Genomic DNA, 15165 nt, shown 5'->3' on the forward strand with positions numbered 1-15165 from the left:
ATTATAGTGCACATTTTGAAATAAATGCATTTGAGAAAATCATTGCCTCTTTATTAAATGTTTATTTTACAAAGAATTTTTAAAAGTTCAAAACAATAAAGTACCTATTTAATATTAATTACAAATAACTCTTAAGAAGTTAAAAGAAGTACTCCGTGAGAGTTAATATTAAAATCTAACACTGAATCAGTGTTAGTGAGTGTTAAATTATTAACTCCAGCAGATTTGATATTTGACACTTTATAAGAGTTAAGGTACCAACTCTCCAAAAAGAGTTAAATTAACACTTTCTGGTGTGGACCCATATAGACACTTTAAAAGTGTTGAAATCAAATCAGACAGTGTTAATCTGGGCCTCCTGGATTTGCTGTGTATACCAACAAATTTAGCCCTTGAGGAACAGACATGGATCTTCGTTGTTACATTAGTTTATATTATGAGAGTATTTTTGAGAACTTTGAGGAAGGACAAATGAGTCCAGTGAGCCACAAGAGACAATAAGGTTTATTTCCGCCCTGTCTTGCAGAGATCCTGAATAAGCACAGATGTTTAATTAACCTGAGATAAAGAAGATATTGTTGGCACCAAAACTGTTGTTCAAAATACAGCTTAATGTTATGGAATGTGTGGAATAATATCTGCTCCAGACAGGTTTACATGATTCAAAACAAAGCGGAGAGTGTTCGGTTTAATCTGCCTATCAGCGCAGAGCTGCTGATCTGCCTGCCAACATCTGAGCCTCCTGCTGATCCCAGGCCTGCTCCGCCGGATCCGAGCGGACGTGCGCGGCATAAGTAAGGCGCCGCCGGTGTGTGTGACAGAACCCGCCAGGACCCACCCGAACCCTCAGCCCCAGCCTCAGCCTCCGGAGCTCCGCCGCGCCGTGCCGCGCCGCGCCGTGCCGCGCCGCGCCGCGTTTCGCTCCGGCGGGCTTTTGGCTGCGTTTAATGCGTCACTGTGGCGCCGGCGCGCGCGCGTGTTCTTTTTTTTTTTTTTTTCTTTCCACCTCTCCGAAACGGAGCAGGAGAGAAGACCTCCGAGATGCGTTGTGTGAGCGGACTGCTGCTCGTTCAGCCTGCTGCGAGGATCATGGAGCTCTAACCCGTGAGAAATGAGGGACAAGAAGAGGAAGAAGAAAAAAAAGGATTGTTGTTTTTGGGTTTGAGATGGAATCTGTTTTTTGTTTTTTTTTTCCTTTTCTGTCCGGGCCTGATGTCGGTGGTGTTGCAGGTGTAGGACGGAGGATTTGATGCGGGGGAGAGGGGCGCGCGCTCTGCTCATGGCAAACACAAGCGAGTTAGGGGAGAGCAGCTCGTCCTTCCAGAACCACGCAGCGTCCACGGCCTCTGCGGTCAAGCTCGCCTCCCTGGGTCTGATCATGGCCACGAGCCTGCTGGGGAACGCGTCCCTGTCGCTGCTGCTGCTGAAGGACAGCTCCCTGCGCAGGGCTCCCTATTATTTCCTGCTGGACCTGTGCGCGGCAGACGTGCTGCGCGCGGCCGTCTGCTTCCCCTTTGTGATGGCGTCTGTTGACGGCGGCTCCGCGTGGCCCTACGGCGCGCTCAGCTGCAAGATCGTCGCCTTCCTGTCGGTGCTCTTCTGCTTCCACGTGGCCTTCCTGCTCTTCTGCGTCAGCATCACGCGCTACATGGCCATCGCCCACCACCGTTTCTACTCCAAGCGCATGAACCTGTGCACGTGCGTGGCCGTGATCTGCATGGTGTGGACCCTGTCCGTGGCCATGGCCTCTCCGCCGGTGTTTGACGTGGGCACGTACAAGTTCGTCCGCGAGGAAGAGCAGTGCACGTTCGAGCACCGCTATGTGAAGGCCAACGACACCCTGGGCTTCATGCTGATGCTGGTGGTCATTGTGGGCACCACCCACGTGGTCTACATCAAGATGCTCTGCTTCGTCTACGACCACCGCAAGATGAAGCCGGCCCAGCTGGTCCCGGCCATCAGCCAGAACTGGACCTTCCACGGGCCCGGGGCCACCGGGCAGGCCGCGGCCAACTGGATAGCCGGCTTCGGCCGCGGGCCCACGCCGCCCACGCTGGTGGGCATCCGGCAGACCACGCACCCTGGCAACCGGAGGCTGCTGGTCCTGGACGAGTTCAAGACGGAGAAGCGCATCGGGAAGATGTACTACATGATCACCCTTACCTTCCTCGTCCTGTGGGCTCCGTACATCAGCGCCTGCTACCTGCGGATATTTGTGCGCGGGGCTCCGGTGCCGCAGCTCCACCTGACCGCCGCCGTGTGGCTGAGCTTCGCCCAGGCGGGGGCCAACCCCATCATCAGTTTCCTGTTCAACAAAGAGCTCCGGGTCCGACTCAGGGCCTGTTTCTCCTGCTGCCTGGGGACTCAGACCCCCATGGAGCCGTACTGTGTCATATGAACGCCTGTGAGCCAAAATACTGCCAAAGACTTATTTCTATACCAGTTTTTAGAATGTACACTGAGGGTTCCCCATGGGTATGTTAACAGAGAAGGTGGGTCAACCCGTGTTCATCATCACTCATTAGATCATTCCAAGGGTCTGCAACCTGCGTCTCTGGGGCCATATGTGGCTCTTTGGTCCCTCTGCAGCAGCTCTCAGGAGCTTTGACCAATGTCGGAACAACGAATGTTTAAATTTAAAACCATGCTAGGAAAGCAAAAAAAAAAATATGGCGAGTTTTTTCTGGTTACACCAAGAATTTGAAGGAACAGCCTAAAAACTTTAAATAAAAATTGAAATAAATGACGGTCTCTGCCTTAGAGGTACTCCATCACGTAGTGCGATAGACGTGGTTATCCTGAAGCACATCAAATGGTGCAGTATATGTATGCACTCCTTAAATGCGGGTCTGCACTCTGTGTAAACAAAGCACTCGGCTGAATCTGCCAAAAACCAAAAGGAAATTTGAGTCACATGACGGACGTACATTAGGCTGGCTGTAGTCTGTAGGTAAACAAATAAGGTGGAATGGAACAGGTGTAGAATCTGGGAGAAGAGTGGAAATACAAAAGCGATTCTGCTGCTAAAAGCCAAAAAAAAAAAAGGAGTAAACAAACACACATGGTAGCTGCCATCCGGTCACAGATGTTGCCACTGATTTTGTTTCTTACTTTGTGATTTTATTTTATTGGACCAGTCTTCACGACTTTGCAATGAGTACCTTTAATAAGAGAAGACCTTTCAGGTCCCAATTACGTATCCAACAAACTGGTCTAATTTTTTTTTTTGCTTTATAACTTCTGAGTGGGATACTTGTATTACACTTTACTTCCATAAAATGCAGTCTTTAGTCTAGACACACACAAAAAAGCTTATTTTTTACTTTTGTTATAAGAGTTTGGACTTTTTCTTTGTTTTAAAATACCAAAAAACATGAATAGCTTATTATATGTAGGTTGTTAATTTAATAATGTCACAAACTATGTAGTTCTTTTAGTGTGTAGTGGGTATACAACTGCCATTGAGTTGTGTTATCTTTATTCCAATCTTCAGGTACATGTGTCTCTGGACAAATTCTGGCCAAAGAGCAGAAAAGGCTCCTTTGATTGGAGAGGTTGCAGACCCCTGCATTAATCCAACAGGACATGACCTCGTTCTACGTCTCAGTTTTGCTTTGAGAGTGTTCCAAGTTGGCAGGCAGACGTATCCAACAAAAAAAGTGTAACTAGTTTCTTAATTTTTTTCAAAGTGGGTTTCTGTGGAACGATCTTGAGCTTTGAATGTCTTACCTGTTGTAGGTAGCTTCTTGAACAACCTCAGTATGAAGGATAATAAACTTAGCTTCGTAATGCCAACATTACTTTCACAATACACAGTTCAAGCAGAAATGTGTGGATACTCTTATTGGGAGTTCTCCCAGGCAGCACTGCCACTGTTTCCAAATACCTACAGATGTCTGTGTGGAGTTAGCTGTTTAATACAACATTCTTTTAAAGTTTTAGAAAATACTGTTTGCATGGACCTCTATGGCAATTTGGAGATTGGAGTTTTAAGACTGCAGCAATCTGCTTTGGTCTTGGCCCAGCTCTGACCAGCCATTAGCTAGTCAGTCCGATCAGAATTAAACTCTTTTTTTCTCTCAGCTGAGGCCGTTCAAAGCTGTACAATTCTTGTTAAAATCTGAATCACAGTTTTAGTTTTGTGTGAATCGAAAACACCTTTCTATCAACCAACTCTACTGATAACATTAAAAAAATTAAAGGCCTAGCACTCACAGACGGAATGGATATCACCTGCTGTTTTTCACGTCAGAGTTTTAGACTAAGATCATCTTGTGCTGACATGAGGTTGAGTTATAGCCGTTTTGGTCAAACCTTGTAAATGACGTTATGCAGCATTGTGAGGTATCATGAGTTGTGCTCAGAGTGTGTTATGGATGACTTTCAGCTACTTCCACACCAAATCTTAGTTCAATATTTGTAAAAGTATCTCTGTTATAGCCATTTTTATTTTGGCTAGCGTCCATTAGCTGCGGCTGCCATCTCAAATTGGGGTGACTCCAAAAGTTTATAGAAATACATCCAGTGATTTAAAACAAACAAAAAAAGGTTTAAAAACTACTTTTTTTATTTTACACTTCTGAAATTTTAGTACCTAAAAGTTGCTGCATGAAAAAATTAGAATGTAAACCATATTAAACAGAATCAATAAATACTGTTCTTTGCTTTGTGGACACTCAGCCAACTACAGTGGATACATTTTCTTAGGCTAATTTTTTGCTCAGATCTGTTTTTTTATTTTATTATTTTTGTGTGGTTGTTCACATTATAGTTTAAAAGACTCCAGTGTGAACAGTCTGCGGCCCTAAAGCGACCCACGTGAACAGAAGAAGACATGACATCACACGCATCATGTTTATGAAAGTAAATATGGATGCTGAATTCTGAAGTTGTTGTGAGATCTGAGCCAACTAAGTTGTTATCTGACATGGATTTTTTTTTTTGTGCATTTGATCTTGCCGCTTCCTGCTTGCTCCAGAATTACACTTCTGGAACGGGAGCGCCTTACTGAAAGTAAAAAAAAAAAAACTAAAGTATTGATCCCATCATGATAGTATCAATATGATCTGACGCCCGCATTGGTATCATATCATATTTAGAATCTTACTCAACCAGATAAAAAAAAAAAAATATATCAAATTTGTCACGTTCAAAAATTACATATGGGTCGCATATGTAAAAAAACAGATTTGCCTGCAGTGTGAAGGTGGCCTAAGTTTTGTATCATGGTGCTGCTTTAAAATGACATTACCCCGCTGTGCTGCTAGCTTGCGCATGCTAACACTGCTAGCACATGATGACATTGTTTGCACCTTTGTCAGAAAAAAAGTTCTACACAGGAAAAGGCTTTTTTTTGTTTCTTTTCTATTTTTTATATATATTTGTTGTTTAGCAAAAATAAGAGTTACATTTTTGCTGGTGCCACAGAGTTTTTCCGTGTTAGAGCTGCCTCTTCAGGCTGGATACTGTGATTAGCCTAGCATGCCTCCACATTTAACTCCATGTCACGTGACTGACAGAGCAGCAGTATTGTTGTGGAAAAGACAAATGAGAAGAGGGGGAAATGGAGAAGTGATGGAGTTGTGTGACTAAAAAAAATGTAATATCTGGCTTGATTAATGAATCACTAGAGTTTGTTTATTTGTGTGTCCAAGCGTGACCTGTTGTGGCATCTGGGACTGTCGTACAGCGAGTACATACGCAGGTGAAATTCAGGAAATCCCCTCACAAGAACTGTCCTTTTTTAAAACTGAGATCATCATGAGATAATGTTTCTGTTTACCCTAGTTCAAAGAGCTATCTGCAACAGGTAACATATTTTTTGTTCACAACCAGTCTTCAAAATCCCACTTCAAAAAGAAAAAAAATCTGAACTATCACTTGGAAAATAGAAATTAAAGGCCTAGCATTCCTTGAAGGAATGCATATCGCCCGTCAGCTTTCATACCAGATTTATAACTAAGATAATAATATGATAATAAATGACAGAGTTTTAGTCATTTTGGTCAAACCTTGTAAATGATAATAGGCGCAATGTCATGTGATAATGCAAGATCTTGTGAGATGTGATAGTGCTCAGAGAATGGCTTGTGAATGACTCTCAGCTACTACCACACCAAATTTGAGCTCAATATCTTTAAAATTAACTAAGCTATAGCCATTATTGTGTTAGCTAATGTCAGTTAGCTGTGGCAGCCATACTGAATTGGGTTGATTCCAAAAGGTAATCAGATGTAGACGTACATACAATGATTGCTTTCTGTGAGTTTCATTGGCATCTGTCAAGGAGTTCACGAGATATTTTGCTAACAGATAAACAGGGCTGACACCAACAGTTAATGCCAAAGTGTTAAGCAAAGGTCTTGCACAATGTCTGAATACTGGAGTAATTGTTGGGAATGAAATACAGCTACTACCATACAGGAAAGTAGCTCAATATTTGTTAAATTGGTTTCATTATAGCCATGTTTGTGTTTCTCAAGGTCAGTTGGTTGCAGCAACCGCGTTGAATCGGATCAACTCCAAAGGTTAATCAGTTGTAGATCCAATGATTATTTTCTGACCGTTTCAATAAAATTTGTCCAGTGGTTCCATGAGATATTTTGCTAACAGACAGACACAACGGACTTCAACAGTTTATGTCAAAGTTTTTAAAACAAATCTTGTGCGATCAGTTAGCACTCAGAGTGTGTGTTGGGGATGACTCTCAGCTGCTCCCACAAGAAAATTTAGGTCAATATCTGTGAAACTGACTAATGTTGCTTAGCTGTTGCGGTCGTCTTGAACTGGGTTGACTTTCAAAGGTCATCCGTTGCAGACATACATCCAAAGATTACTTTCTGAGAGGTTCATTAAAATCTGCCCACTGGTCCATGAGATGTTTTTGTTAACACAACAATCCTTTGTCCTGTTGCCTTCGATGGCAGGTGATAATGTGCTGGAGCGACAGAGCTACCTTTGAATTTCAGACTGCTGCATGTATTTTAGGTGACACTCCAAACCCACTCAGACACATGTTACATTCTTGTTCCTCCTATCAGCGCCCCATGACCGGATATTTCTGTCTGCTCCACAAAAATACAAACCACGATGTGTACATTTTGAAATGCTATGGAGTCAACCAAAATGCCGGAGCGCTACTTTATCTGTAAAATACTTTCCAGTTCTTTGAATACCACAAATGACCTTTAAAAAGATATTTTTTAATGACGGCAAAAACTGTAAATACTGTAAATCCCCATCTGCCTTTCCTTCCACTTTGGTTGTAAATATGTTGATTCAAATGTATATTCCACCGTTTATTCTTTGTGTAAAGGACGACAAACTCATGCTGAAAAATATTTGTTGTCTTTTTTTTCAGATTTATTCAGATCTGCCGAAGGATGAACACGACAGTCAGCTTTCCTTTTCATTAAAAGAAAGCGGACTCTGCAAATGTGAACAATTTGCTGCTTTGAACCAGTGTTTGGATTATTATTATTTTTGTTTTTCAAATAAACCTGAAATGGATGATAAGATGACTGGGCTCTATCCTCTGTTTTTAACAAGATGCTGTTATCAGAACCATTTCTGCCTTTAAAGAAGAAACTTAATTAGGGATGCAGCTGATTAAACTGTTCTTAGATGTATACAAAAATCATGTGATGGCAATAATCAGGTCAACTTTTTATTTGCTGCTCTGATTTGTGTATCGTAACTCCAAAAATGTACAGTTTTTGTGAACTCTCTGCGTTAGATAAAAAGGAAACGGACAACTATATAAAGTACCGTAATGATTTAGGTTTGACGAGAAGTAAAAGTTGCATCTGTCATGTCGTAATTTGACCACTGGTAAATGATTAGATTGTAAATTCTGTAGTACAACTACAAACCTGTCCTGTAATTCATGAGATATGTTTGGTCACACACACACATACACACACAAAAACATTATCATCTGCCTTTGCCTTTTGGCAGCCGGTGATAATAATTTAAGAAGCCGAAACTAAATGATCATGGCTTTGTAAAGTGGGTCAGATCCTCAAATGTGCCAAAACACAACTTTAAGAAAAAAATAAAAATTGAACTTTCGCTGTCTCATAAATCCAAGTTTTATCAAACCCAGGATCTTTAGATAGTTTAAGGCCATTAGCTTGTGCTACATCATTTGAACGAGTCATTAGTAAAGGGAGAAAGATGTATGACTAAAAAAAAAAAAAAGAAAGAAAGGATGTGCTTGGTCTACTTTCTCATGAATACCATTTACAACCTCAATTTCTTCATGTCTGGCTCCAGCTCTTTTGTATTTTAGGATGAGTGTATTTGCAGACATTGATCTGAATGTCAAACATTTCTACGCAACAAACTCATGTCTTCAGAAAGACTTCTTTGCCCCTTTCGTTTAAACAGATTGACTACAAACTGGCAGTGAAACTGTCAAACTGGCCTGATCACCTTTTTTTTTAAATAAAAGTTTGGACCTTTATGGCTCAGTCTGTCTTTACTGGACAGGTGACTCCTGAGAATGACGAGGAGCCATGACAGACAAAAAAACTTGAAATCTTTGAGCCTGCAGTTAGAATAGTTGGGCAGATTATTACACATTTAAAAGTCAGCAGTTGGAGAGTGAGTTGATATTATCACGCTTTACTGACAAGATTATCAGATGTGATTTATAAGTAGGCTATATGAGGGATAAAAACGACTACAATAAAATATAGCTTTTCTTGTAGGAATGCATATCACCCGCCACCTTCCATGCCAAAGTTTTAGGAGCAAGTTCTAAGATGTTGTGCAATCCGGTAGTGGTCAGAGTTTGTGTTGGGGATGAGTCTCAGCTACTACCACACCAGATTTTAGCTCAGTATCTGTAAAATTGACTGAGGTGTTGCCATTTTTGCCTTTTACTAAGATTGATTAGCTGTGGTGGCCAACTTGAATTGGGTTGACTCCAGAAGTTAATTAGTTGTAGATGTTCATCCAGTTTCCTTAAAATCCCTCCAATGGTTCATGAGATATTTTGCTAACAGACAAACAACACAGACACAGCCAGTTACATTATTGTTCACCTTTCATGGTGGCGGGTGATACTGAAATAATAAAGACATGAATTTGTTTGCATGCACCACCTTGTCATTGACAAACGACTATTTATATGTCATTGTGTGACTCTTCTAGGCAAAAGGCAAGCTGCCTGGTCATTTATCTGCTTGGTTTCATAACTGGTCCAGAACATGCAGTCACAGGAAGTCACACAGTGCACACACAAAGGAGGAGGTGCAGGGACCAGGTCGCAGTCTCTCTGGAGACCGGCAAGACAGTGAGGGGGGCTGAGAGCTAAACTAGGCCTAGAGATGAAAGAAAAACCCCTGGAAGGAGCCGCATTCAAAAGTACCGAGGATACCAAGAGCTACAGTTAGCCATGACGGGGCAGAAAGTCCGAAAGCCTGAAGAGACATGAGCATTAGGCTCAGAGAAACTAATCATGAAACAAGGATCAAGTACTGACTGGTAACCCTGATAACTGCTGCTACAGAGTCCGTTTTGACTGAGTGACAGGGCAGACAAATGTAAGGTCCTCAGCGCTGGCTCTGCAGATGTACTTCAGCACCTAGATTTGCTATATACAGACAAACAAGCAAAAAGAGAAGGTGCAGACAAATAGGAGGGAAAAGTGAGGGGCTTTAAAGTAACACGGTGTGACTTTACCTTCATGGAGTTCTTCAGAGCACTTCGATATTCTCAGTGTGCTCTTTAAACAGCCTCCTTCTTTTTATTCTGATCCAGCTTCTTTTTGTTAAAACATTAGCTGCTGTTGAGTCAGTAACGTTCACTGGCATTGGCTATGGCTCTTGTTTTAAACGAGTCTATTAATGTGTTTATTTAACATCATGATGCTACTGGACCTTGTGAATTTCCCTGTGTGATTAATTGTACGTGCGCAAACACTGTTCTCTGCATTTGACCCATAACACGTGTGAGATACACTGAAGTGGAGCAGTGAGCAGCTATTTAGGTGCCCCGGGGAGCAGTTAGGGATTAGATGTCATGCTCGAGGACACCGTGACGTATGGGCATTGAACCTGCAACTTTCCAGTCTCAAAACGGCTGCCATGCCACTTAATAATGAAAACAAGTTTGTTTGCTACCCAAGGTTTTTTGTAATAATTTAGTCCAATTTCCAAAACTGCATTTCTCACAGATATTATGCAGCCTAAATAGATGGGCGTCTTTTGATGCAAAAGAGTGTTAGACTGGAGGAGTCCTTGCATTATTTGGGAAAATCTAATTTTAACGTGTGCCTTGAAAAAGATGCTTTAAATAATTAACCTGACAATGAATGATTTCATAGCTATGTTTTCTTTTCAACAACGGATAAAGATGAGCTGCTCTGAAGGCAAACCGTTCTTTAGCCATTATGGTTAATTAAAACATTATCAATGTTCTTCTTTGCCCTTGTTGTGGCTAAAAACGCCCTTCGTATTTGGAATTCTTGGCTCATTATTTGTTTAGCATTGAATATCTTTGCTGGAGTAATGCTGCTTTTCCACTCATGCTTTTGTTGACAGCAGCTGAGAGCTCAAAACAATTTTGAACACTTTCAAACATAAAGCCATATGAAATGAGGAGCACTGGCTTTTATGTACACGGCTCGTTTTCATTAATATTTTGATTACATTAATAGGTAAATGTAAAACCTCAAATAAGATCAGATTATTAAACTGACTGGTTGTTAAGCATCGTAGAACATTATTTTGTGCGCTGACAAGGCAGAAACAGGTTACAGGAAATGAGATAATCAAGTGAGAGAAAGGAGAAGAACCAGCAAGCGTTTTTTTTCCTTTTTTCTTCAAATATATTGTTTAATTTAAGCCAACATGACGATAAATTACAAAAAGTAGCTCTCGTGAAAATAATAAAAAAAACAGTGTGAAAACAGGTTTTTAAAGTTGTTATGATGCAGCAGGGTTTGGTCCTTAGAGGAAGTATTCGGGGTACTTGTACGGTGACAGACATTTGGACTTGCCCCTCTCGATGGTAATGCAGGACAGATTGGGCAGGCAGGGGCACGTATGATGAAGCCTTTTCCCAAAGAAAGGAACCTGGAAGGAGGGCATAAAGATTTGGTTTAAAATGTAACTCTTTTTCTCTAGTCAATGAATGCAGATTTAGACACACAGGGTAAAAGTATTATTTTCAACATATTTATAAAAGAGGAAGATTCACTCTAGGTATTTTTCAAAAACAGACTTTTCTGCCTTTGCACCTCCCATGCTCTAGAAACCTAAACAATAATGGAGTCGTTTTTAGCCATGTTTTTTTTTTTCATCTTGTTTTATCCCATCACTATTAAACTTTGATTGTGTGCTTAATCATTTAATCCATTAAATCATTCTCAGTTCTGTCATTCTGAAGCACCAGAGCTGTATTTTTTTGTGAATTGTTGCCTCTTTATTAATTTGCTATTGTATGGAAACATGTATGTATTTGCAACGTGACGCTATATACATTGTTTGCAGTTGCAAAATAAAATGCACGTCGAAGTGCTTGTGACAAAAAAAACCCCGTGATTGTTCAGCCATGGTACAGAGCTTCTCTTCGGCTTCACTGGAGGTTTTCTCCCTTAGCTCTCTCTTGTGACACCCGTGTTACCATTTGACAGGTGTACCGCCCCGTACAAACTCCCCTCCTGTCCTTGGAGTTGGACACGTCGGCAGGGGCTGAGCGCTTAACACCACTTCGGACTTGCCTCACTGAATAAGTGGATAAAATGATAATACTGTCACTTTATTGTGTCTGATTGAGCAACAACAAGTCTATGATGCCCATATATGTCCAGCGGTGCACCCACACCACACTAATTATTAATCTACAGTTTGTTTCTTTTTTCTCCAACTCCTAAAATCTGTGCAGAAATACACACAGACTGCCACAGACTCTCTGTGTCTGCTGCTTGCAAAGAAAACACAACCTAACCTGCTTGTGTTTTTAGGCAAACTATTAGTTATTTTAGGGAGCTTTATTCCTGGTTTGGACAGGACCGCATCTTAAAGTTTCTATTGTCTCGAATTCCAGGATTATTCATAAAACACCTGGAGCTGCAGCCCCGAATGTCCAGGTCTAAAAACCACAGCAGGGATGAATATTAAGTTTTGAAAAAACCTGTCCAGATCCGCCTATTTTTAATTCAAGTGTTCTCTAGTAGATTCAATAATAAACAAGGAGCTCGCTGCCAAGCTGGGTGCAAAGCAGGTTTAGGCTGGTACAATGTGGGTGGAGGTAGGCAATGGAATAATGTGCATGGCCTAGAATATAGTTTTGCAAGCCACACACAGAAATAGACTGTGATTTTCACTGCTTAATGGTTTCTTGATTAAAAACACTCAGAATTCAGTGTGACTGGAGCAGGAAAACATTTCCTTATTTTCTAATTTCTACTATTTTTGAGTCACCAACTTTTCTCCAACATTCTCAGTGAGATACTGGTTTTGATAACTGAGAGGAAACTGTAAAAAATGTTTTAGCCAATCCTCATAACGTTTTTTATTTTTTAGTATTTTAATGTCACTAATGTAGACATTCTTGCCACCTAGTGGCACAGTTTGGGTACTTCAGCTTTTTTGTTAGAATTGTGCAAAGAAAACTAAAATATAAACAGAGAAAAAAAATATTTGTTTAAAAAAGTATCTGGAGTGTAGACAAGGCCTTGGGTGTCCTGCTGCCTATTTAAGGTAGATTTTATTGTTTAAAAAAGATAGGAAACAACAGCAGTTCCTGTTAATTAGTATGAGGACCACAGTGTCATTATAGGATAGTCTCACATTGGCAGGAATGTTTCAGTCTAAAGTTTTCAGACTGAAAGAGATCTCAAATATTCTTTTGCCAGATTAAAAATAAGTTTATGCTGATAGAACCAGAATATCAAAGAATGCTTCAAAAGGAAAAAAAAAAAAAAGAGGACTCGGAATGATGCATCTTTAAACCATGAGTTTATATCTGAATATTTAGTCCCAAGTGTCAGCTCACAGACTTTACGCTTGGTATATCAAGAAAATTATCTTGTGTTTTTGGCTACAAACTCATCATAAAAAAATATGAATTTAAAATAAAATTAAAGATGCCACACTTGTCTGAAAGAACATTTTTCACAGATCAGAGAGAAGCCCCTCACCTTGTGGCTCAGAGGATGACAGTCGTCTCCTTCCCGTCCCATGGGCATGCACATACGCAGACTGGGGATCCATAAAGTCACCGCACAGCACATCCCTCCTCCACACTGGGAGTCCCTCTCACAGGCCTACACACACATTTAAATCCACACAGTTAATATTTAAAGACGCTGCAGGTGGTTCAGAATTTGAAAATCAAACTCCACGATCCAAAGGAAACACCTCCGGCTATAAAACAATTCACTTATGGAGAGCTGGGATGAGACGCTGGGCGACAGCTCTCGCTTCAGATGAGATGAAGGGAATACTATGAGGAGGACAGCAGTGATTTTAAGTGACAGACGCAGATGAAAATCACTCTGTGTTTTATGGCGCCTCAGTTTTTCCCATCAGCTCAAGGTACGAGAGCTGTCATGACAGACACGACAATTTCTGTCACCACAGGTTTTGAATGAAATTTACATTTATAGAGTTATGTAGCGTAGGATTAGCATTGGAAAATCTTATAATCTTTAATTTTTTTAGCTGTATTCATTGCTATTTATTTAAGAAAAGAACAGTTTCTTGTACATTTGCCTTGTTTTAAAGAGAAGCCAAAAATATGAAAATGTTTTCCTATTTTATTTTGTTTTTATGTATTTTCAGCTCACATTCTTTTACTATACAGAGCTTTCATCATGACTTCAACTTCTTTGTTTAATTATTTGATATAATATTTTAAGCTGGAGAGAGGTACACCTAAAGTTTTAGCTAAAGCACATATGGTATAATATTCCTTCTGTGTCAGTCTTTTCTTAGAAGAAATGTTATATTTTCATTGTTTTTTCTGCTTTTTGGAAGAGCTGAAAGTGTTCATTCTTAAAAGTCATCCAGCATTTATGTTAGTTCTACACATTTACCCTTAATACAAGACAGCAAAAAAGGCACTTTTTAATTAAAGAGCTTCCCGTTTCCTTGTGAGGTATCTACCTGTAAGCCTTCACTTACCCCTGTGATGATGGCTGAAGATCCATGGGACACCAAGAACAGGGAGAGGAGCAGAGGGACGAAGGACTTCATGACGAAGAGCTGTCTTTGTGTTCCTTTTGCCGTCCGATGTGAACAGTAAGGATGCTGCGGACCTCACTGCGTGTGCATCTGTGACAGACCTCAGAGAAAAGTGGCCTCCAAACTCGTGCGATGAAGGCTGGTGGAAGGTTTTATAAACCCAGCCTGCCTTTCAGAAACTATGTGACTCACTCACACTAGCAACCCCTTGCAGGAACAGCTAAAAAAGAAGACCAAGGTAAACTTTGAAACGACAATGAGCCTGCCGCTTTTATGCCAGTAATGAAGTCCTCACATATGCTAAAGCTGACCAGGGATCAATGCTAACCTATTCAAAATTTCTCATATTTTTTCCTCCGTGCAACATTTGTTTCCTCCTTTTTACACGTTTTCAGGCTTCAAGGCCAGTTTTGAAATATCCTTTGAAATCTACTCAGGAGTGCTCAAAGCAACTGAAAGAGCAGACATTTCTGCAATCAGTACACTGTTCACAATACTTTAGAACCTATTAATGATTTTAAACTACAATTTCTGATTGTTCTAAGTCATAAAAAAGTCTTTTGTAAGTATTGTAGAAGAAAATATACCTTTGTGAATAAAAATAAAGTGTAGCAGCTCTTTACATTTTAGAATAAGTGTAAAGTTCTTCTTGTCCTATCAGTCAGACAAACTAGGACTTCTGACTGAAAATGACTAAAAGCTTTCAAATAACTTCAAAAGTTGCATTTGCTGAACTATCTGTAAAAAAATCGACCTGCACAGTTGAACACCGTTGCCAGAAATCTTTGAATCCCATCAAAACAAATTATTGCGAAACAACTGAAAATAGAAATACTCTTGTGAACTTTTGTATACTGTGTGAATGTAATGATGTGCAGAATCTCCAGAAGTCACGTGTTTTTGACTGAAGGCACTTCAAAAGTAGCTGACTGACATGGCCAATCAACTATTTGAGAGCTAAATTTGTCCT

The 15165-nt window shown here is 40.5% G+C and overlaps 2 protein-coding genes across 2 annotated transcripts; one reads left to right on the plus strand and one right to left on the minus strand.

The window, feature by feature from the left end:
• The first annotated feature begins 679 nt into the window (after positions 1 to 679).
• Positions 680 to 7505, plus strand: gpr27 (G protein-coupled receptor 27). Its single transcript, XM_017426941.3, has 2 exons — positions 680 to 2492; positions 7361 to 7505. The coding sequence occupies exon 1, from the start codon at positions 1250 to 1252 to the stop codon at positions 2396 to 2398; it is 1149 nt and encodes a 382-aa protein (XP_017282430.1). The 5' UTR covers positions 680 to 1249; the 3' UTR covers positions 2399 to 2492; positions 7361 to 7505.
• A 3352-nt stretch (positions 7506 to 10857) lies between these two features.
• prok2 (prokineticin 2) lies at positions 10858 to 14343 on the minus strand. The gene is made up of 3 exons (XM_017426945.2): positions 14136 to 14343; positions 13151 to 13276; positions 10858 to 11081 (listed from the first exon to the last, which is right to left on the minus strand). Exons 1-3 carry the CDS (start codon positions 14205 to 14207, stop codon positions 10956 to 10958), a joined length of 324 nt encoding a protein of 107 aa, XP_017282434.1. The 5' UTR covers positions 14208 to 14343; the 3' UTR covers positions 10858 to 10955.
• Positions 14344 to 15165: the final 822 nt, after the last annotated feature.

The sequence above is a fragment of the Kryptolebias marmoratus genome, linkage group LG4 (genome assembly GCF_001649575.2).
Source record: "Kryptolebias marmoratus isolate JLee-2015 linkage group LG4, ASM164957v2, whole genome shotgun sequence".
NCBI lineage: Eukaryota > Metazoa > Chordata > Actinopteri > Cyprinodontiformes > Rivulidae > Kryptolebias > Kryptolebias marmoratus.

What these genes read in the sequence shown, in the direction of transcription:
- gpr27 (XM_017426941.3), top strand. Translation starts at nt 1,250, where the DNA reads ATGCGGGGGAGAGGGGCGCGCGCTCTGCTCATGGCAAACACAAGCGAG.
- prok2 (XM_017426945.2), bottom strand. Translation starts at nt 14,207, where the DNA reads ATGAAGTCCTTCGTCCCTCTGCTCCTCTCCCTGTTCTTGGTGTCCCAT. An exon ending in CTTCAGCCATCATCACAGGG is followed by an intron (nt 13,277 to 14,135) that starts GTAAGTGAAGGC and finishes ATGTGTGTGTAG; the next exon opens with GCCTGTGAGAGGGACTCCCA. An exon ending in GTCATCCTCTGAGCCACAAG is followed by an intron (nt 11,082 to 13,150) that starts GTGAGGGGCTTC and finishes CCCTCCTTCCAG; the next exon opens with GTTCCTTTCTTTGGGAAAAG.